Source organism: Mesoplodon mirus, assembly GCF_964341445.2.
Source record: "Mesoplodon mirus genome assembly, chromosome: 18".
Taxonomy (NCBI): domain Eukaryota; kingdom Metazoa; phylum Chordata; class Mammalia; order Artiodactyla; family Ziphiidae; genus Mesoplodon; species Mesoplodon mirus.
In genome coordinates, this window is record NC_138994.1 from 10,298,141 (window position 1) to 10,320,982 (window position 22,842).

General features: G+C 59.0%; 1 protein-coding gene across 3 annotated transcripts; it reads left to right on the plus strand.

Annotated features, from left to right (window-relative positions):
- Positions 1–844: 844 nt before the first annotated feature.
- Positions 845–21,511, plus strand: KCNH6 (potassium voltage-gated channel subfamily H member 6; the record flags this gene model as incomplete). Of its 3 annotated transcripts, none has more annotated exons than XM_082604582.1 (14): positions 845–920; positions 1,710–1,940; positions 7,009–7,170; positions 7,269–7,474; positions 10,636–11,061; positions 12,381–12,780; positions 13,521–13,720; positions 13,908–14,160; positions 17,087–17,280; positions 18,826–18,935; positions 19,263–19,357; positions 19,489–19,657; positions 20,580–20,766; positions 21,087–21,511. In XM_082604582.1, 14 exons carry the CDS (start codon positions 845–847, stop codon positions 21,321–21,323), a joined length of 2,946 nt encoding a protein of 981 aa, XP_082460708.1. In that variant the 3' UTR covers positions 21,324–21,511. The 3 variants fall into 3 exon arrangements, with proteins under 3 accessions (XP_082460708.1, XP_082460710.1, XP_082460709.1); XM_082604584.1 differs by lacking the exon at positions 19,263–19,357 and having other exon boundaries at positions 12,381–12,535; positions 12,695–12,780; positions 18,826–18,910; XM_082604583.1 differs by lacking the exon at positions 19,263–19,357 and having other exon boundaries at positions 18,826–18,910.
- Positions 21,512–22,842: the final 1,331 nt, after the last annotated feature.

Here is a 22,842-nt window from a genome sequence, read left to right on the forward strand (position 1 = left end):
TTCTATTGTATTCATTTTCAATCTGTACTCAGACACTTTTATCAGTGGTCACTTGCTAATAGGTGGTTTTAAATCTGTTCTCTTCCCAAGCAGTTCCTGTATGCTAAGAGCTCAAGAAAGCACCTCACTGCCTATTTCTCGTACATCACTCTGCCAGGACCAGGTCCTGGATGGGCTTGCCACTAGGAGTTCTACATGGGCACTGGGGTTCAGCTGGAGGGCACCTGGTAAGGATGGGCAAGAGGTCTAACCGTACCATTGCCGGAGTCCAGCCCAACGGTCAGATCAGGAAAGAGACCTTCAGCAGAAAACCACCTGAGGCCTCTAACAACCCCTTCTGCGCCACCACCCCCCGACCCCCCATGGCCTGAGAGAGACCGCCTGGCAACGTCTGGACTGCCCTCTGGTACCCGGAGCGGGTCTGAGAGGGGCCGAGGCCACAGGCCATTGGGACAGAGCAGAAGCTCCTCCAAGAAGTCCTGGAGCGGGACTCCCGCCCAGCCCCGCCCCCTAGGAGTCGGGGCCCCGCCCCTGCCCCGTTGAGTCCCGGAGAAGTTGCCCCCGCCCAGCCGCCGCTGCGCGGCTTCTTTCAGCACCGCGGCGCGGACAGCTCCCGGGCGGCAGCGGAGGGGAGGAGGCGCGGCGAGCGGCCGGCCGGGGAGGGCGGGGGAGGGCTGGGGAGGGCAGCAGAGGGTAGACGCAGGCGGGCGGGCGGGGCACGAAGCCCCGCGGCCCTCCCCGGGGGCGGCGCCCGCCCGGAGCCGGACGCTGCGGAGCCAGAGGACAGACGGAGACGCAGGGAGCCGGGCCGCTGGTGGCTCCAGGCAGAGGCCGCAGCTGAAAGATGCCGGTCCGCAGGGGTCACGTCGCGCCCCAAAACACTTACCTGGACACCATCATCCGCAAGTTCGAGGGCCAGAGTGAGTGTGTGCGTCGGGTGGGGGCATGATGTGGAGCCCTGGTTCGGTGGCCGGAGTGGCCGGAACCCTTTACTAACTTCAGATAGAGCAGGGTGGGGGGGTACCTGAGGCTGAACGCAAAACCCTTCTCTTTAATGTCCCCGAAACACCACCTCCCCCAGGGAGCCCCCGCTTACCTCCAATGCCGCCCTCTCTTCTACAGCACGGTGGGCAGAGCGCAGTGCTCCCCTGCACCCCGGAGCTGTTTTTTCCCTTTCCAAGCCCTGGCCTCCCCTTCTATCACTGTACCAATTCCCTCTTGAACCGCCCCCTACCCCCCCAAATTCCTTCAGAGGTTTCCTTTTCGCCCTCCTTTTCACCTCCTAACCCTATAGCCACTCTGGTCTTTCCAGGAGCTCACCCAGGCCTGGCCCCGGTCTGGGCACACCCCTTTCCCTGCCTCCAGGAAGCCTTGGGCCTCCCTCCCTCTTCACGACCCCACTCATTCCTGCCCTGGTCTTCCCACAATCCCCAGCCCTGACTCCCCTTCCCTCACTTCTCTAGTCACTCTCCTGCTTCCCCCTCCTGACCACCCCCTCATTACTCTCAGGAGTCCCCTGACCTTCCCCCATGGCTCTGGCCTCCTTGGCCTTCCCACCCTCCCCAGACCTGACCTCCCCCCACCCCATTCTGATCACCACTCTGCTCCCCCACCCAGATCCTGCCCTGACGGCTCCCAAGAGTCCCTGTGATCTTTCCCTCTCTGCTGCTTGATCCTGGTTGCCATGGGCTTCCCACCTCCCACCCCAGGTCGTAAGTTCCTGATCGCCAATGCTCAGATGGAGAACTGCGCCATCATTTACTGCAACGATGGCTTCTGTGAACTCTTCGGCTACTCCCGCGTGGAAGTGATGCAGAGACCGTGCACCTGCGACTTCCTCACAGGCCCCAACACCCCACGCAGTGCCATGTCCCGCCTGGCGCAGGCCCTGCTGGGGGCCGAGGAGTGCAAGGTGGACATCCTCTACTACCGCAAGGATGGTGAGGTGCCCTCAGGCCACAGGTTCTGCAAGGCAGGCTTGGCCCCTCTCTTGTGCAGGCAGAGTGGCCATGGGAAGGGCACTGACCCAGGGGACCAAAGGGTCTGGATAAATCTTGTCTCCTCTCTGGGCCTCTGTTTCCTCATCTGTAGGGTGAAGTGATGGACACTGGATGAAATGCCTTCTGAGGTCCCTTTCAGAGGCCAGGGATCAGGCTGAGCCACCAACTGGTCCTGGCCCCATGCAGGGCCTCCCGCACCACCCTCCTTCCCCCATGTCCCTGGTCTCCTGGCTATCCACTCTGTCACTGTCAGCCCCAGCTGTCAGGCAGCTGGGATGGAAATTAACCTTTACTCATCTCCATCTGCTCTGGGGATTAGGGGAGAAGTCACCCTCTCAAGGCCTCTGTGGCCAGGCAAGGCATGGGGCAGCTGACTTGAAAAGAGTGCTGGGCCTGGCTCACCAAGCCCTAGCTCCCTGGGGAGATAGGGTCTGGAGTTTGCCATGACCTGGAGGCTCATCCTGTTTGGGATGTTATTGCCAGCCCAAGCTTACTGCAAACAGAACAAAAGCATAGGTCAGGGGCTGAGGATGAAAAATTATGGAGCCCTTTAAGACCCTCCCCCCAGTGCTTCCCTGGATCCGTGAGGGGAGGGAAGAGAGGAGTGGGAATTAGGATCCTGAAAGTCCCTTTGAAATCACCTGGATCAATGGGCCCCCAGCCTGGTTCTTCATCAGAATTACCTGGAGCTTGTTTTCCAAAACACACCTTCCCTAGAGAGAGGCTGACTCAGAGGTGTGGAGTGAGGACAAAGCAGGTGTATTTGTAAAAATCTTCCTGGCAGTTTGGGTGTTCTGCCAAGTTTAGGAGCCACTGGCTTAGATAAATCCCTTCCTTTCATGGATGAAGAAACCAAGGCCCAAGAAAAAGAAGGGACTTGGCCAAGATTCTACTGCTTAGGTCCAAACTGGGACTGGACCCCAAATCTCTGCATTATTCCCTCAGAGATATCTGGTCTGAATAATCCCAAGAGGGGAGAAAGGAACCCAACAGCCTCTGTGTTCGGAGGCAGGACTATGGGGGAAGGAAGCCTCAGAAGAGGGCCCCCCCTGGGGAAGAAGGCATGAGGATCACGGGAGTGCAGGTAAAGGGCAGGCCCTGGGGCTGAGGGGTGCTGACAGCCAGGTAGCAGGGGCCTCGTGTGTGTGTGTGTGTGTGGAGCATGAGTGTAAGTGTGAACCTGAGCATGTGTGTGTGTGTTTAAGGGCTTCCGGGTGCTTCTTGGGCAGGTCCTGGCTGTCCTTCTGGCTGTCCCCTGCTGCTGCTACCCATGTGAATGGGGTAGCAATTAGGGGACTAGGAAGAACCTGGCTTAGCTTGGCAGCGCTCACAGGGTTAATGAAGTCAGAATATTTTGAAAAGCTGTGACCTCACCTCCTCACCTCATTGCAGAGAGGAGGTGACAGTCAAAGGAGTGAGAAGGGTCCCAGGGGAACAGGGTGGGCCAGCAGGAAATGATAGTGGACAACAAGTCCTTCTCTGTCCCTCCCCTTGACCCCAGAGCGCTACCTGGGCCCCAGAGGGGTGAGGACTGACCACAGACTCCTAGTGATGTCAAATCAGAGCTCTTAGGGTCTCCTCAGCACCCTGCATGTGCCTGGGCAGGGGGTAGAGGTCAAGGCCAAGCCTTGACCCTCAGATCAGGACTCAGGTCTTCAGAACCCTGCTGGGGTCCTCTAGCAATCAGAGGGGCCCTAGAGACCTAGTCTTGGAGGTTGTCCCTGGGTGAAAATGAAAAATTACCCAAATACTTGGTGCCCCATAAATCCCAGTCTACTCCCACCCCCACCCGAAGCCCTTCCCTGTCCTATAGTCCAAGACTTTGACCACCTGGACCTGCCCAAAATTGGCCTGAAACCCAGAAAGGGGAACCTCCTGGCCTGCATTCTCCTAAGGGAAGGATGTAATGCTCAGATAACTTATGTTCACCTTATGGCCCACTCTGACTGCATGATTGTTCTTTATCATATTCACATACATCTTACAGTCCTGCCGGAGGGCATCCTAATGGCGATTTCTTCCCTCCTCAGGATACTTCTTCTCCCTGCTCTTTCCCCCCTCTGACTCCAGGGAGGTGAGAAGGGAAGGGGTCCTGGACAGAATTCTAGCTGATTTAGAGTCCTCTTTTCCCCTAAAGGGGTAATCCGCTGACAGTTCTCCAAGCCAAAGTAGAAGGTCTATGTCCATATATCTCCACACTGTGCGGCTGTGTAAAGTTGGGCTCAAAGAGGCCAGGGCATTTGACAAAAATTACCCCATGAGACAGGGCTCAGAGACCCCTGAGAAACTGGGCTCTGCCGCCATCTGCCTTCACTGGGACAAGTAAGAACCTAACAGCTGGAAGGCATGGGGATGGCCATAAGACTAGAATGAACAAAGGTATGCAGGGAGGGATGGAGAGCCCTCAGATCTCCCCGCCGACCCGCGCCCCTACTGGGGACCTGCCAGAGGGGCCCATCCCTGCCTACCTTGGCCAGATCCTCTTCTCTGATGACCCCAAACCAGAGAGTCCCTTCATCCCCAAGCCTGGGGCTCCTCTAGTCCTCAGCTCCAGATCAGGAGGATAGGGCAAGGGCTGAGCTCTGAGGTCCCAGTGTTTTCTTTACACCCACCCTTGAGTGTCAGAAAGACCAAGTCGGGAGGTGGTATGGAGCCGCCCTCTTAGTGGCAGCTTTTGTGGCACCAGCTCCTCCCTGAGGGCTCACCACATGCTGGATGGGGGTGTGTAAAGAGATGGGGGCAATAGACAACAGGGAGGCTCACAGGGGAGGGGAAATTGAAGGAAGGGACACCTCCAAGACACAGAGAAGAGCGGAGAGCAGTGAGGTGTCCCAGGGGGCAGATGCTCCTGCTGCCCTTGGTCAGAGAGGTGACTGGGAGGAGTCCCTGGAAGGGAGAATGAGCACAGCCTGTGGCCCCCCGTCCAGGGAGTGGGCAAGGGCACAGGAACACTGCCACTCCTGGGCACAACCTAGGGTGACCACACTCACCCACTTCCGGTCACCTGGACACAGGAGCTCATGAGCAAGGACAGCTTAGGGATCAGGAAAAGAATGCTCTGAACTCGTCCAAATCCTCATAGCCTCCTGTCTCCACCACCCCACAGGCAGCAAGCATGAAGGTCAGGCATAGGGTGTCACGCATGGCCCCCTTCCAGCCCTCACTGCTCTGATGGGCTGGTCTTTGGTCCATTCCCAGCCTCAGTTTTCCAAAGATAGCATCAGTGGGTACAGACTGGGCCTTGGCAACCCCTAGCAGCACAGAGCCTGGAGGCCCTGCCCTCTGCCCAGCTCTGCCCTCTCCCCACCTGCTCCCAGGACAGATTTCTGCAGTGCCAGAGAGAGTGAGGAGATAGTCTGGCCTTGGGGGCGGTGTCTCAGGTCACTGGCCAAGGAGGCTTCCTGGGTGGGTCCCAGTACCCAAGCCTCGCCATGCCCCAGGCTGACGAGAGTACCAGGCTCTGGCCTGGGAGGCAGGCCTACAGTGCTGCGAGCCCAGGAGTGGGTCACAGAGGCAAGCGGGTCACCTCTCCTCGGGGTGGATGTCTCCCATGGGGCCCAGTGCAGCAGCTGGCAGATGGCTGCCTGACGCCTGGTGCCTGGGAGTCCAGGAATCTGATCCTGGAGATTCCTGCTCCCAGGAAGGAAAGTGGGAGGGAGGATGGGGGCAGCTTGGCTGCACCCCAACACTGATGGTGTGAGGAAGCACCCCAGAGGGGCAGCTGGGGGAAGCGTGACTCTAGTGGAACCCAAAGTAGTAATAATCCTGTGAGCTAGCCTCTCACCCACTCACATTTACACACATTCTTCCATTCACTCGGTTAACAACACCTGGAACAGGTGCTGGCAGCTGGCAAATGAGATAGACACAAACCTGCCTTCTGATAGTCATTTTACCTGAGGCCCCTGCCCTTAGCATCCTGACCCCTGGGCCTGACACCCACCAACACTTTGAACTGAGGGACATGGGATGACCAGGTACCATGGAGGGGGGCTCACGGGGCATCCAGCCAGCCCACAGGCTGGACTCTGGGGTACAGGGGAGTTTTAGCTTGTTTTGTTCCACTCACCTATGGTAGGGGGAGTGAGACCCTGGAGCAGAGAAAGAGGAAGAGTGGGGTCAATGGCTGGGTCTGGGCTTCCTGAGAGAGTGGGGAGAGTGGCTGGAGGGCCCGTCCTGCCCCCACCCTGCCATCTATCTCCCTCTCCCTCTCCAGACCCCAGGCCACTGCCCTGCCTGCCCCGCCTCCACCCCCAGTCCCAGCACCAGCACCTCTGCCTTGAGACCATGGGCCCCTTCCAGGCCTGGAGCAGCAGCCTGGCCTTCATTCCAGTATCCTCGCCCCAGACAAGTCCCCTCCCCTCTCCAAACTGAGAACCCAGGGCTCCCCGCTCCAGGGCCCCAGCCAGCCCCAGCAAGTCAGTTCCTCAGAACCCCAGGCTCAGCGGAACAGGGGTCCGTGTGTGCCCTCCAGGGATCCACTGGGTGCCACCACGGAGCTTGAGGCCTCATGTGCCAACTGGCTCAGTGCCCAGCATTTAGTATGTTCTCAACAGTGAGTTCCTTCCAGCATCAGGGGAGCAGGACATCTTTGTGAGACGGGAATATGGGAGCTGAACCCAGGGCCAGCCAGAGCTACATGGGGGTAGAATGCCCGACCTCACCTCCCCACTTAATCCACCCCCATCTGCTCGGCTTTAATTACAGCAGAAGCGAACCTCAAGGTTAAGCCCTGAGCTGAGGGCTGAGTGTGGACTTGGGCCCGATGCTACATTATCTTCTAATGAGAAGCTTAGCTGCTCTCTCCACCTCTGCCCTGTGAGTGGGGCACCTGCTGGGCAGTGTCACCAACCCTCTGCCCAATAGCTCTGGTCACCCTGCAGGCCTCCTCACCCCCCACGGCTGCTCTTAACTTGACCTTAACCCAGCTCACTCCCTAGCTTCCCCAGGCCAGGTTTCTGCAGGAGAGGACCCCTCCAGTGACACCCTCTCCCTGCGGTGTTTGCAGCCTCCAGCTTCCGCTGCCTCGTGGACGTGGTGCCCGTGAAGAATGAGGATGGGGCCGTCATTATGTTCATCCTCAACTTTGAGGACCTGGCCCAGCTCTTGGCCAAGCGAGGGAGCCGCAGCCTGTCGCAGCGCCTGCTCTCCCAGAGCTTCCTGGGCTCCGGTGAGGCGGGGAGCAGGTGGCAGGGGAGGGGTGGGGAGCACCAGGTAGAGCAGTGGGTCCCCCAGCCCTGGCTGCTCTGACCCCAGCCCTGGTTTCAGAGGGCTCTCGTGGCAGGCCGGGTGCGCAGGGACCTGGCACGGGCAGGGTCAAGTACAGGACCATCAGCCAGATCCCGCAGTTCACACTCAACTTTGTGGAATTCAACCTGGAGAAGCACCGCTCGGGCTCCACCACAGAGATTGAGATCATCGCACCCCACAAGGTGGTAGAGCGGACCCAGAACGTCACCGAGAAGGTCACCCAGGTGCGGCCTGCAGGACAGGGTGGACGGGGCTCTGCTGGGCCTCGAGGGTCCCTTCTCAGGCCCTGGACTAGACTCCTCTGGGTCTGGGCTAGCAGAGGGAGCCGGCCTACCCAGCCCCCTACTGTCTGGTCTGAGCTCCAGGCCTCTTGTCCTGCTGGAGTCTGATTCTTTAGACCTAAAGACCTACCCCAAGGCCACCACCCTGATGCTCAGCTCCCAGAACCAGGGGAGGGTGGGGTCAGCAGAGCCTGTGACTAGTGCCACATCCTAGGCCTGGAGGAGCTGGGAGGGGGGAACCCGCAGGTCACCATGGGGGCCCATCCAAGGCTCTGCCGGTCCCGGAGAAGGAGAAGCAGAGAGAAGAGGTGTCAGGGCCATACTGAGAAGTGGATGGGGAAACCCCAGCCCTGCTTCTGGCCCTTGCCTTTGAGGCGACGGCCAGCCCCCATGGCAGGATCCTTCTGCAATCCAGGCAGAGGGGAGGTGGCCCTGGCATCTTCAGGTCCCTGGGGATCAGGCCCGAAATGCCTCCCTCCCCACCACCCCACCTTGGCCAGGCCAAGGCGAACCCCCCTGGGTCCTCTGTTCCAGCTGACCCCAGTGTCCCTCCTCCTGGGGCCTGATGCCCCAGTCCCCAGCTGACCATCCAGAGGGAAATGCAGAGGGCCGTGCCCAAGGTTCAGGTTCCCTGCCACTAGCCCGCTCTGTGACCTTGGGCAAGAGGCCTTATGCCCTTACTGGGCCCCAGGGCTCCCATCCGGAGGAATGAGTTGGACCGCACCGTCTCTGAGGACTCACCTGACGCTGAGTGTGCTGGCCCCACGGAGCACTGAGGGCTGCCTAGGCCAGGGCTGGGCAAGGGGCTGCAGGGCGAGGTAGGCGCCTGCGGCAGCTTCCCCTGGGGCTTTGCTTCACAGGCGGCTGGGAGCAGCTCTTTGGCCTCCCTGCCCCCTTCACCTGAAGCATTGTCTGTGCCGGAGCAGATGGAGTAGAGACTCCCTGTGATCCAGCCTCTCACCAAGCACAGGAACCCTGGGAGAGGACCCCAGCTTGAGGGCTGGGCGCCTGGAGGTCAGGCAGGGTGGCCCAATGGCCTGGGAAGCCCATCTAGCTGCACACCCTGGGGCCCTCAGGTTGGTGGTAGGGGCCATGGAGGCTGTTGGACTGGAGAGTTGCCCGTGAAGCCCGACAGAGCTGGCTGGGGCCCGTGGTCCCTGCCCGTACCCAACCTGTCCTGCTCCCTTCCCCCTGCCCCAGCCCCTCTTGGCTTTACTAACCCACTGCCTGTGGGCCCTAAGGTGGGGAGGAGCCTGACAGAGCTCAGGCTGGCATGGCCCAGAGCACGGAAGTCACACCAGCCTCAGCCAGAACTCAAAGGGCCTAGAGGGCTGTGATCCCACACCTGAGTTCCTACATCCTGAGGGCCCACTGGGAAGGGCCTCGTGCTGGCCTCAGAGGCGATGGGAGACTATGGAGGTCTGTGGTGGGGGAGATGGCACCCCTGTCTGGAAGCCCTGAGGATGTACACTTCCTCGGACCCCACCCCCCCAAAGTCTGACTGCCTCCCTCCCACTCCCCGTGCTCTGCTATTTCATCCTGGCTGGTCTTGAGCAGGCAGGGGTGGAGGTGGCCATGACAGCCAGGCCTTCAGTGCTCGTTTGGCCCCTTTTAGTTGAACCCCCGTGTGGACTAAGTGCGGGGCATATGAGACGGACGTGCGGGACAAGGGATCTGCAGCTCTAAGTCAGTGGGGGACAGCTGTGTGGCCAGGGTGCTTACAAGGAGAAGGGAGAAAATTGAAAAAGATGGTTTGAGTCTGTGCAGGGTTAGAGGAAACGTCCTGGGGAGGCAAAAGAGGAGCCGAGGCCAAGGCTGAGCTGGAGGTCACCACAGGGTGGGGACACTGTGGCCCCTCCTAGGGCCTTGGGTGGTAGATGGGGGACCGTCTGGTTGGAACCAGCCTTTGGGTGGATCTTCCTTACTGTGATTCCCATCTGCTAATGGACCTGGTTTGCAAGGTCAGAACCTTACATGGTAGATTTTCTTAAACCAGGACCACCGGCAGGGCCCTTTCTGGTAGTGCTAGGCAGGGGATGGGGCGTGGTCTGTGAGACACCCCTCAGGCCCCATCCTTGTCGGGGCAGTGTCTGACGTGGGTTGAGTGGGGAGGAGGAATTATCGTGTAGAGCGGCATGTGCCATTGAGACGCACCAGCTCATTTACTCACAACAGCCCCGTGGAGTCTTGTCCTGTGTCATCCCCTTCTGCCAGTGAGGGAACAGAGGCTCACAGAGGTTAAAAAACTTGCCCCAAGACAGACACACAGCAATGTCCGACCCAGGATCAACCTGGGAGGTCTGGCTTCAAAACGCACGCCTTCCCGCTGCCCCAGCTGTTTGTTGTGCTGGGCAGCTGGGCAGAGCCTGGGTATGTTGGGCTGGGCCCCGGTGATCCTGTGTTGGCCATAGGCTCGGAGGCGGGGGTCAGAGGGGCAGCGCAGAAGGGCGTTTGGCTGAATGTAATCATCAGAACCCCTCGGACGTGTGGGGTCGTCAAGGCTTCCGGCACACAGCACCTGTCGAGGGCTCAGATGAGCTACTCACCCCCAAATTTGGTTCTTTCCACGGAGGCTCTGAGGGTTGGCCCCAGGCAGGGCCCTCACTGGTCCAGGCTCCACAGGGCCCTCAGGAGTGAAGAGGGTATTTTGGGGATGACTTGTTCCCATCGGGAACCTGACCACTGGAAACTTCCCAAACCCACCAGAGAGGACTGATGCCCCGCCCCCCGCCCCACCACCCTCTCAATCTGCCTGAGCCTGGCCCTCCCCTCTCCCCTCCCCCAGCCTCCACCCGCTCCAGGCTGGCCTGTTTGGGAGGGAGTTTGTGAGCTTCAAACCTGGGGTCACTGTGGGACAGAGCCGCACCCCTCACCTGGAGCCCCCGTTCTCTCTGCACTTCCAGCACACCTGTCCCCTTAAGGACCTACCCTGTCGTATGTGCACACCCCATCTTTGGGTCGTCTCCTCTCCCCGGCACAGCCCCGATCGCCCACCCTCTCCCACATCTCCCTTCCTAGGCCTCAGCCCTGCATCTGCACCCCTCCCAGACCCGTCTTACCAGCGGCGGCCACCCTGCTGACCGCCCCACGGTCCCCACCCCCAGGTGCTGTCCCTGGGTGCGGACGTGCTGCCGGAGTACCAGCTGCAGGCACCACGCATCCACCGCGGGACCCTCCTGCACTACAGCCCCTTCAAGGCCGTGTGGGACTGGCTCATCCTGCTGCTGGTCATCTACACGGCCGTCTTCACGCCCTACTCGGCCGCCTTCCTGCTCGGCGACCAGGACGAGCCTCAGCGCACGGACTGTGGCTACACGTGCAGCCCGCTCACCACGGTGGACCTCATCGTGGACATCATGTTCGTCGTGGACATCGTCATCAACTTCCGCACCACCTACGTCAATGCCAACGACGAGGTGGTCAGCCACCCACGCCGCATTGCCGTCCACTACTTCAAGGGCTGGTTCCTCATCGACATGGTGGCTGCCATCCCCTTCGACCTGCTCATCTTCCGTACTGGCTCTGATGAGGTGAGCAAACCCCGTTCAGGCCAGCCGCTGTGGCCGTCCCCTGCGCCCCAGCCCTGGGTGCAGAGAGTACCTGGCATTGGGCGCCTTTGCCAAAGCAAGTGGTGGTGGAAAGGGGGGGCCTCAGACATCTGTCATCTCCCAGCCCTGGAGAAGGCGCAGCTGAGCACCCCAGGCCTGGGCGTCCTCCCTGGGCTCCAGAATCCTGCCCCTTCTGGGACGGGCACTCCTGTGCCCCAGCCCCTCGTGCTGACTTCTAAACCACACTTACCCCGGCATAGAAAAGGAATCCACAGGCTGTCCCTCCATGCAGCCCGACCCCCTCCTAAGCCCTAGCCCCTCCACTATGCCCACTCTGCTTCTCATAGCTGATGTGAGGGCATTTTCATTCTCTTCTCGTGGCTTCCAGTCCCACTATGTCCTTTTGACCCACCTTCTTGGGATCAGCTTTCCACTCAGATCAGCTCTGCCTCTTGTGTTCCAGTCAAGCCCCAGTCACCCAGCCTGTCCAGCACGGGGTGTCCATCGTGACTACCTGCTCCCATGACCACCCACTCCCAGCAAATCTATCCCCAAGTCCTCCCTCCCACTTTCCACCCACACTGCCCCTGCCTGCACACTATGTGGCCTTCTTACCCACCTCTGCCCCAGCCCCACACCTGCCGGCCTCAGCCCCTGCACACAGAGGCCAGAGCGAGTTTCAAATCACTTGTCTGACCCTGTCCCTTACCTGACCCAGTCTTCGGAACTTTCAGTGGCTCCCCAGTGACTTGGAATAAAAGCCGAGCTCTCTGTGCGGCCACAGCAGCAGCAGCCCCTGCCCACCTTCCAGGCTCACTCCTCACTCCTCCACCATCTTCTACTCTGTGCTCCCAGCTGCAGCATCACCCTTGGTTTTCCACGTGGACTGTGCCCTCTCACACCTCCATGCCTTTGCTCATGCTGCTCCCTGTGCCTGGAGTGCCCTTTACCTCTCCCTCCTGTCTGCCTGGAGACCCAGCCTCCTCTCTCAAGACTCAGCTCCTGTGTCACCTCCTCTAGGAAGCCTTCCCTGCCCTGCCGCTGCAGACTTGACCTCCCCTTTCTCTGTGCTCCCCGTAGACTTTTGTGCGAGCAAACATAAGGCTATTTTGAACTCTACACTGAGAGCTCCTGAGGCCCTGCACTGTGCCCCACTGCGAAGAGCCTGGCCCAAAGCAGGCTCTCCGTAAGTGCTTGTTGAATGACTCTGTGACCACATTCGCAAGTGAATGAACGTGGTCTTACGCACAGCCTTTCAAGGGCGGACCCCCAACTCCATGGCCCCCTCCCTGCCTCTCCAGACCACAACCCTGATCGGGCTGCTGAAGACGGCTCGGCTGCTACGGCTGGTACGTGTGGCTCGCAAGCTGGACCGCTACTCTGAGTACGGGGCAGCCGTGCTCTTCCTGCTCATGTGCACCTTTGCGCTCATCGCACACTGGCTGGCCTGCATCTGGTACGCCATCGGCAATGTGGAGCGGCCCTATCTGGAGCCCAAGATCGGCTGGCTGGACAGCCTGGGAGCGCAGCTCGGCAAGCACTACAATGGCAGCGACCCAGCCTCGGGCCCCTCGGTGCAGGACAAGTATGTCACGGCCCTGTACTTCACCTTCAGCAGCCTCACCAGCGTGGGCTTCGGCAACGTCTCACCCAACACCAACTCTGAAAAGGTCTTCTCCATCTGCGTCATGCTCATCGGCTGTGAGTGTCCCGGGCCTTACTCATAGAGTCCCAGTTTCAGTTTTGTAATGAGATGTAACAGAGTGTGTATGATAGGCAAATCCTAAGTTTGCAGCACAATGAACTTTTGCATATGTGTACACCAACTATACACCAAATTTAACACCCATGTAGCCCTTGATGTATACCAGGGATCAGGACAAGCTACATCATTTTCAGGGCCCAGTGCAGAATGAAAATGTGGAGCCCTCTGTTAAAATTATTAAGAATTTCAAGACGGGGATAGCAGAGCATTAAACCAAGCCCAGGGCCCTTCTTAGCACAGGTCCACGCCCATGAAGTATTTAGAGATGTTAAAGCCCAGAAAAACAAAAACAAGGGGGAAGTGGGTGAAAACAAGAGACCAAGAGTTTTCCCTTTATTATATTTTTACAACTTGAAAGAGAAAACAAATCTGAACTAAAAAAATTCATTGCCCTAGTTTCTTCTTCTCAGGAGTTTGGTCTCTGGGCCCAGGAAGCTGCCAAGAGGGAGGGCAGAGGGAGGAGGGCAGGAAGCCCAGGGGTCTTTGTCCCCCATATGCCCTGGTGCCGTCCTGGGCACTTGTGACTTTGCCCTGGACAGAGGGGTCCCTGGCTGGGGGATCCCAGGGAGAGGGAGAGAGTCCTGGAGCAGGCCCTGAGGTGTTGGGCCTGGTGGGGATGCTCAGGAGCTCACCCCTCACCCCACCCCCGGCCCATATCCCCCGCTCCCTGCCCCAGCCCTCATGTATGCCAGCATCTTCGGCAACGTGTCGGCCATCATCCAGCGCCTGTACTCGGGCACGGCGCGCTACCACACGCAGATGCTGCGAGTCAAGGAGTTCATCCGCTTCCACCAGATTCCCAACCCGCTGCGGCAGCGCCTCGAGGAGTACTTCCAGCACGCCTGGTCCTACACCAACGGCATCGACATGAACGCGGTGAGCCCCCAGCCGCTCTGCCTGGGGCGGGGCGGGCAACCTAGCCCAAGTCCCAGCTCTGGCTAACTCCCCGAGGGAGGCCAAAGGCCCGCGGGCGCAGGGCGTCCCCAGAGCCCTCCCAACCCGTTCCCCCAGCCCCACCCCCGCCCCAGCCGTGCTCCGCTGGACGCGACCGCCCTTCTCGCAGGTGCTGAAGGGCTTCCCCGAGTGCCTGCAGGCCGACATCTGCCTGCACCTGCACCGCGCGCTGCTGCAGCGCTGCCCGGCTTTCCACGGCGCCAGCAAGGGCTGCCTGCGCGCGCTCGCCGTCAAGTTCAAGATGACGCATGCGCCGCCCGGGGACACGCTGGTGCACCTCGGCGACGTGCTCTCCACGCTCTACTTCATCTCCCGCGGCTCCATCGAGATCCTGCGCGACGACGTAGTGGTGGCCATCCTCGGTGCGTCTGGCGGGGAGGGCTAGGCCGGCGTGTGGGGTGCCCTGCCTGGACCAGGCCATTCCCAATGATGACGGTGGCCCCTTCTGCTGACCTGCCATGTGCAGAGCGTGTGCCACGGGGGAGCTTTACACCCAGCTCACTCGAGCCTTAAAACTAACCTCTGCCGCAGGCCCCAGGCCCCATTTTCCTGATAGGGAAGTTGATGCTCAGAGACGTCTGGTGGGTGGACAAGCAGGGATTCCAGGGCTACGGGGCTGACTTGGAAGTCCAGGCGGCTTCTGACCTTCTCCCACCCTTGGGAAGCCTCGGATGGAGGGGGGTCCCCAGTCTCGGTGCAGCTGCAGGGACAGCTGGACACTTCGGAGGAAGGATACGAGCATTGGACGGGACAGATTTGGGGCACACACAGCCCCTGCCGCTTACGTTGGGCAGGTCACTGCAGCTGTCTGAGATGGTGCTCATCTTCCTTGCCTTCCCCCTGACTTCAGCCCACCCCAAGTCCCTGCCCAGGCCGTCAGCCTCACCCTCCCCTGCTCGCCATGGCCGGGCTCCACTCCAACGCCTCCACCCAGCCCTCTCCCTCTGGCCTGCCCTCGGCCGGTGTTCTCCAAGTGTGGTGCTCACTCTCTTCTCCCATTGCATCCTCACCTGGGCCAGCTCCTTGCTCCCGTGATCTCAGCCTCACCTATGCCACAAGGACCCCCAGAACTGTGTCCGGGCCCCAATCTCTCCTTAGACTGGACTACTCCATGTGTTCTTGGGCATGGCCACCCTTATATTCCATAGGCAGACCAAACAGCATATCTCAGTCTGAAATCATCTGCCCTCAAAGGCAGCTCCGTCGGCATCCCCATCAGTGTGAACCTTCCGTTGCCTGGGCCAGAGACCTGGGAGTCAACCAAGGAAGCACCCTCCTCCTTTCTGCCCCACTGCCACCATCCAGGCAGCCATGGAGCCCTGTCTGTTCCCCTCATTAATCTCTCTCTGTCCCATACCTGTCTACTTGTCCCTGCCTGGGTCCACCCCTGATTGTATCCTTCCTGGGCAGGTGTCAGGAGCTCCTTTCCCGTGGCCCTGAATCTGGTCTACTGCCATACTCCATCTTCCACCTTCTGCCAGTGACCTGAAATTCACATCTGGCATACTCCTCTTTGGCTCAGAATCCTTCCATGGGTCCCATGACCCATGGGACAAATGTAAACCCCTGTGCATGGCATGCACAGCCCTCCCCATTCTGGCCACCTTAAGTCCTGCCAGCCTCCCCGCTAGTCGTTCACGCTCCAGCCATACAAACTAGTTAGTTCTCGAAACCTGCCCATCTGTCACACCGCTGGGCCTTTGCACTTGCTGCCACTCTGCTCAGAGCACCTGTCCTGCACCCCTGCCTGGCAGACCCCAGTCATCCTTAATGCTGAGCTCAAGCACGGGCTCCTCTATGAGCCCTTCCCTCAGTCTCAGCCAAGCTTAGAAGTGCCATCCATGTGGGAGAGAGAATAATTTTTATTAATAATTAAGAAGCCAGTCCAATTTAAGTTTTATTTAGAGACATGAACTCCTCTCATTTTGTCCTGAGTGGAAATGGACATTAGGTCGTAATCCTTCATCTACTGGAAAACCATCACTTTATAATGTTGCCCAGATTTCCAGCTTCTTGGGTTTCATTGTGACCCTGGAGGGTCCCTTCCTTCTCCAAGTCTCAGTCCCTTCCTCTGTAAATGACCTTTTATCCGGTTCTCTTGGGGCATATGTCTTGGCCTCTGTCCATCATTGTGCAAGCGATTAGCACCTCTTGTGTGGTGTGGCCAGGCTGGGGGGCTGGACTTTCCTGTGGGGAGTGGCCATCCAAGTAATCATGGTCCCTGGCACCCTGGCCCTGGGCTTTCTGCCCGCAGCCCTGACTGTGCCGCACGGACCACATGCTGCTTCCTCCACCCCATTGCCCTTTTCCAGTCCTCCTAGAGTCTCACAACACAGCCCCCCCGGACTTCACTTGCTCTGTATGCCCCCCTCTTCCCTGCTCCCAGCCACTCCTGGTGGAACGAGCCTCTCCCTCCCCCGTAGCCCCATTGCTCTTGGCTCTTCCCTGTTCTAAGGCTCTAGAGATCACTTTGTAATCTGTCTCTCTGGATTTTGGGGGGCTCCTTGTGCATGGGACAGCGTCTTATTCATGTTTACGTGCTGTGGCTAGCACGGTATCTGGCACCAGAAGGGCCCGACACCCTCACCACGTGCCCCTGTATCCAGCCCCTGTCCACCCTGTGACATCCGTCCCTCCCAGGGCCTTGCATCCACCTGTCTGGTGCGTCTTGCTATTCGAGCCGCTTCCTCAAGCATCACATCTGCTTCTCTGGACAGCCCAGGGGGGTAGACAAGGCAGATATGGTTATACCCATTTTAGAGATGAGGACACTGGGGTCCAGAGAGAGGAAGTGACTTCCCCAGGCTTCCTCTGCTGGGCCCATGCTGGTCACTTGGCCCCACAAAGGGAGCGGGAACACGAAGAGAGAGAAGCCTCAGGCCCTCCCCTGGGGAGCTGGGTACTACTCCTGACCCTGGGTCCCGTCCACTCTGCAGCACTGTGGCAGCCCGGAGAAGAGATTAAGCAGGGAGCCTCTAGGGTCCCTACAGCCCACTGTCCCCTGGGTGGGGGTGGTAGGGGCAGTTCCAAAGAAAGTGGGAAACAGGAGTGGGGAGTCTAATAGAGGATGGTCCCGAGGGGCCTGGAGATAGCCAGGGGCCCCACATGCTGGGGTGGGAGGGGTCTCTGCAGCACCCCTCAGCCAGCACATCCAACCTTGTTCCCAGGCCCCAGCCCAGAAGGATCCCTGAAGTGGGGTGAGGTCATGGTTAAGAGGTCCTCAGGGAGGCTCCTCAGAAGAGAGCTTGGAGCCAGGCCCTAGAACGACCCCGCCCCTCTGGCTGGCAGGAAAGAATGACATCTTTGGGGAGCCCGTTAGCCTCCATGCCCGGCCGGGCAAGTCCAGTGCAGACGTACGGGCCCTGACCTACTGTGACCTGCACAAGATCCAGCGGGCAGACCTGCTGGAGGTGCTGGACATGTACCCCGCCTTCGCAGACAGCTTCTGGAGTAAGCTGGAAGTCACCTTCAACCTGCGGGATGTGAGTCCGGGCTGGATAGGCTGGGTGGGGGGTGGCCCTCGGCCAGCTGGTAATGGGCAGTGGCCAGTCAGCCGGCTGAGAGCTTGGCCTGCCTGGCCTAAAGGGACCCATCTGGCCACTTGCCTTCCTTTCAACCCCCTCCTGCATCCTTTGCCATAATTTCTTCTGTGCCTACCATGGCCAACATCATGCTAAATATGAAAGTAGCTACCAATTATCGAGCACCAACTATGTGGTAAGCGCTGGGCTCCTTTTACATGGTCTCATTTAGTCTTCTTGCAAGTGGTGTTATTATCCCCATTTTCCAGATGAGGAAACTGACGGTCATAGCAGACAAATGACCAAAGCCACACAGCCATACAGTAAGCCCTATAGTCAATGGCGCAGCCAAAATGGGACTCAAGTTTGTGCATCTCCATAGCCCGGGCTTTTCCCACCACATCCTACCAAGCTGCAAGGGGGGGCGTGGTGCAGGGCGGGGGCGGTGGTGTCTGCCATCCAAGAACTCACGGTGCCAGGTCCCAGTGGTATAAGCAGTAATAGAGCAGTCCCTCCTCTCAAGCTTATCACTCAGTGGAGGAAATTATAATAACTCAGGAAAAAGAAAGAGCTGCATAGTTAAATAACCAAGGAAGTCTCAAGGGTGTGCGGGGAGACCAAATATTTGTGGAGCTCAGGGTTGCCAAGGCGTGGGGCAGCCAGTGTGGAGTGGAAGTGCCCGGAAGGGTCTGTATGGAGGAGCGGGTCTGGAACCAGCTAGTGGGAAGGCGGGGGCAGGCACACCCAGCAGGGGCAGCAGCAGCTGAGGCCCCGATGCTGAGCCCCCCACCCCCGGTGTCAGGAGGAGGGGTCCTGCTGGCCCAGCCCCACACCCAGCTTCTGGAGGTGGTGCTGAGGCAGGTTTACATGCTCTGGACGGCCCTGCCCACCCTCTGCCCTCTGCTGTCCCCCCCTTCCCACCTGGTCTGTCTAGGGGACACCTTGTAAAGACCCTGCCTTGGGGGAGGTCCAGCAGCCAGGAGCCATCAGGTTGCCCAAGTGCTCAGTGGCTGGACTCCAGGGCAAGAGGGATGCGGTCCCCATGGCCTGGGATATCTGTAGCCCCTGGGTACCCCCAAGTCTCATGGTGCCAGGAAGGTGGGCTGCCAGGGGTGCTGCTGAAGGCACCCCCTGAATGGACTGAGACTTCCAGACCCCATCTCCTCAGAGGAAATCGCCCCATTGGCCCACGCTGAAGGCGGGGACACCAGAGCGTTGGGGGAAAAAGGGAGAAGAACAGTCCCCCTGTCTCCCTCGACCCCAGCCTTGCTGCTCAAGGCGGCCTCTCGCGAGACTCGGGGGGGGTCTGCACGTCTCCAAGCCCCTGTGCATCTCCTACCCACACACACAGGAGAGGAGCTGCCGGAGCACAGTCAGGGAGCCCAGCCACCTGTCACCACTTTCTCACCCAGTGGCCACAGGGCCACAGGCGGAGGGGGAGGGGAGGGCAAAGAGGCCCTGTCCTGGCTTTGGTCCCTGTTACTTGATGCTCTCGTTCTCCACAAGGCAGGCGGGGGTCTCCAGTCATCACCCCAACAGGCCCCAGGCAGCCAGGACCACCGAGGCTTCTTCCTCCGTGACAACCAGTCAGGTGAGCAAAGCCAGCCCCCACCAGTGTCTGCCCCTCCCCAGCCCGAAGCCCCTGCCCAGCCTCCTAACCCCTTCTCAGATCCTCCCCAACCTGCCTCCCCTGGGAGAGGCCTCCCCAGTCCCCTCAGTGAGTGGAGAGGGGCTCCCTCCCTAGGCTCAGTGCCGGGAGGCCCTTGTACCCTTCCTCCCCCTGTGTCCTCAGAGCCTGAGTGAGGGCTGCCCTCAGGGGTAGATACCGGCCAGCCCCCTGGGGCTCCACATCAAGGCACCAAGGGCACTTCTGGGCGGCAGCTCCCTGGACAGTGAGGCCAGGGCTGGACGTTCCCACCCAGCCAGCCACCCACCCCCGCCAGGCTGGGGCCCCAGCCCCCCTCCCAGGGCTACAGCCTTCTGGGTCCCAGAAGCCAGACCTCTATGGGGGCAGGACCTCGTACTTCAGGGCACCCAGGTAAGGAGATCCACTCCTCCCACCCTGTGTTCCCATGGCAGGTAGGGGGAGGGGCCCGGGCTCAGCTCAAGAAGGTCAGGCCCATGGAACCGGCTGAACCGAAGCTCAAGTTTCCCTTTCCCCCTGTGCAGGTGCAGCCCCTTCCCTGAGCATCTCAGATGCATCTGGCCGCTGGCCTGAGTTGCTGCAGCAAGTGCCCCCCAGGCCAAGTCAGAGCCCCCCAAACCCTCAGGGAGACCCAGACTGCTGGCCTCGGGAGCTAGGCTCCAGGCTAGAGCAGCTCCAGGCCCAGATGAACAGGTGAGTGACCTGTGGGCCACGGATGGGGGCAGCCACAGAGGGCAGGCCCAGTGGCAGGCTAGGCACGGGTGCCCCCTCCTGGTGCCTCAGGGACATCGCTGGGTGCCCCATGGGTTTGAGAATGGCCAGCCCCATTTAGCTGCAGACCTCCCCATCCCTGTCGCTAAGTGCAATTCCTTGGATGGCTTGTCCCAGCAAACCCTGGAGCATGCCAAGGAGGACTTCTGGGGAGAGGGGCATAACCTCATGCAGAAACAAATTCCGCGGGCTCTTGGAAAGGGGGTGTGACCTGTGGATGGCAGGGCTGTGGTGGCAGAGGGAGGGCTTAGGGGCACTATAGTCCTGGGTTCAAATTCTGTCTCTGCAACTTACCAGCAATACTGTGGACAAGTTACTTAACCACTCTGAGCCTCAGTTTTCCCTTTTGTGAAATGGGGATAACCAGAATACCCACGTCAAGCTTCATTATGAGGCCAGAGTATCTCTTTGACAGGCACCCTCTGGGAAACAGTGTTAAGGAGAGCTAAGCCTTAGGCTGGCTTCTTGTAGCCACGGGGGTGACTTCCCTGGTCACCAAGGCAGTGCATGCACGTTTGGGTTACCTTCACCTTTCCTAAGGTGCACCAAAACATCTACTTAAGTTCTTTCCATAGTACCATCCCGTCAAATAAAGTAATTTGGTTACCCACCCCCCTGCCAAAAAAAACTTCATTATGAGGACTAAATGATCCGTGCCTGATCACTGTTATTATCAGAGTCAGGGATGTGCTAAGGGGAATTTGGGCAGGGGCTGTGGATTATAGCAGGGAAATAGCAGGGACAGCATGCAGGCTACAAAATCGAGAGCTGCCCTCAGGACCTCAACTGCTTTTGCCAGCCCCAGCCCTGACCCTGACTCTGGCTGTGGGGTTCTGCCTGGCAGGCTGGAATCACGCATGTCCTCAGACCTCAGCCTCATCCTACAGCTCCTTCAGCAGCCCCCGCCCCAGGACCACACTGGCTACATTCTGGGAGCCCCTGCCTCCAATGACCTGACCTTGTCTCCTGCAACCTCAGCGACTCAGAGTCCAGGAACTAGACTACCCCAGGGCGATCTGCCCCCTGCACAGGTAAGCTGCGGAGGAGATCCCCAGGGGGCTTGCCTGGAGGCAGCTGCGTGTCTTCCCCCGCCCTTAACTTGGTCTCAGTGGGCATCCAGCCCAGGGCCTTTGTGGTCCGAGAGCAGCTATGACTTTTGCTGTCCTCCTTTATGGTCTGAGTCACGACAGGCAGGCTGGACAGGCGGTGACGGAGCCCAGATTGTGACCAGGGATGCCACATCTGGGGCAAGGGCAGCAGGACACAGCTCCTGCCACTTCCCATCGCTGAAGTCGGGGTGGCCTGGGGAGGCTGCCCGTCCTGATGCCTCCCTCTTTCTTGCCCCTCCCAGGCCCCCAGTTATGGTGACCTGGACGAATGGAGGCCGAAGCTCGGGAATTCCTCCTCCAGGATGCTGGCCCCAGCCACAGAAATGGACAAAACTGCAACACTGTCCTCGGAACAGAAGCAGCCTGAGGGTCTCCTGTCACCCCTGGCCTCACCTCTGCATCCCCTGGAGGTACAGGGACTTGTCTGTGGTCCTCGCTTTCCCTCCCTCCCTGAACACCTCAGCTCTGTCCCCAAATAGCTGGAGTTCCAGAGACATGGCTCAGATCCTGGATTTGTGAGGAGCTAGAGCCACTGTACCCCAAGATAAGAGACACCAGGAAGGAACTGAAGGTGGGTGAGGTGACAGTTAAGGATTTGGGGGAGGCAGACAGCCTGTAAACTGAAAACCATTTACCTAGAGTAGCTACAAACTGCCAATCCAGGTGACCCAAGATGGCTTGGGCGAAGAGGCTCAGGACTTCTCCCAGCCTCCCGCAGCTCTCTGTTTGGACAGCAGGCCTGGTGGAGGGTGGGCGAGCCTCAGGTGTAGAGGTAGCTTATGGCACAGAGGGCTCAGTGAAGAACAGAGACCTTTCTGATCTCCTGCGTGAGAGCCTTGCTCTGTGCCAAGTACGATCACCTCCCAGCTCGGAACTCTCCCCCACCACCCAGCCAGCCCCCAAGGTTGGTCAAGACCTCCCGCCGAGAGCTTGTGAACCAGCTGGAGATGAAAGTGTCCTCTGTAGTGGACACATCAGGGACAGAACTCCAGCCCTCAGCCACCCTGCCCCCAAAGGTTCTGTGATGACCTTTGGGACCCTAGTGGACAATGGAGTGTCTCAGAGCTAATAAAGTCTGCACACTTCATGTTGGGCTGGGTGTGTAACTTACGTAGGGTCATCAGGTCCTTGATTGTGCTGTAACTGACAGCTGTGATCTTCTCCAAGTCCCTCTCCCGAGGAGCTGTGTGTTGGGGACCTGAAGGTGGATTCAGCATGTTCAGGAGTCCCCCGAACAGGGGCTTTTAGCCAGGCTGTGGTGAAGGGAAGCAGAGAGGCGCTGGCTTGGTGGCCACAGGGAATCACGACGACAGCCACCACTCCCATAGCACTCACCCTGTGTTGGGGGACACCGTGCTGACTGCCCTGCAGATATTAGTTCATCAACTCTCTACAACAACTGTATGAGGTCAGTATTATTATCCCCATTTTAAAGATGAGGGATCAGAAGCAGAGAGACACTAAGAAATTTACCCAAGCAAGAGGGGAACTTCTGGGGTGCTGGTACTCTTCTATTTCCTGATCTAAGTGCTGATTGCATGAATGTGTTTCAGGTTGTAAAAACATGTGCACTTCTATGTGTAAACTATACTTTGATTAAAAAAAAGAATATTTCCCAAAAACATATCAAAAGGAGGACATAATTTCAACCTAGATGGTCTGGTTTGAGAATATGTGCAGTCAACTACTCCACTGAAATGGGCTGTTGTCCAAAAAAGTCACTGGTCCTGTCCTTTTGCAGTACTCCCTAAAAGAATTTTGAAAATGTATTTCCCCCTCACATTTTTAGTTGACATCTGAAGTATTTCATGATAAATTTAAATAGTTGAAGAGGACAGGATTTCCCTGGTGGCGCAGTGGTTAAGAATCTGCCTGCCAATGCAGGGGACATGGGTTTGAGCCCTGGTCTAGGAAGATCCCACATGCCACGGAGCAACTAAGCACATGTGCCACAATTACTGAGCCTGCGCTCTAGAGCCCGTGCTCTGCAAGAAGAGA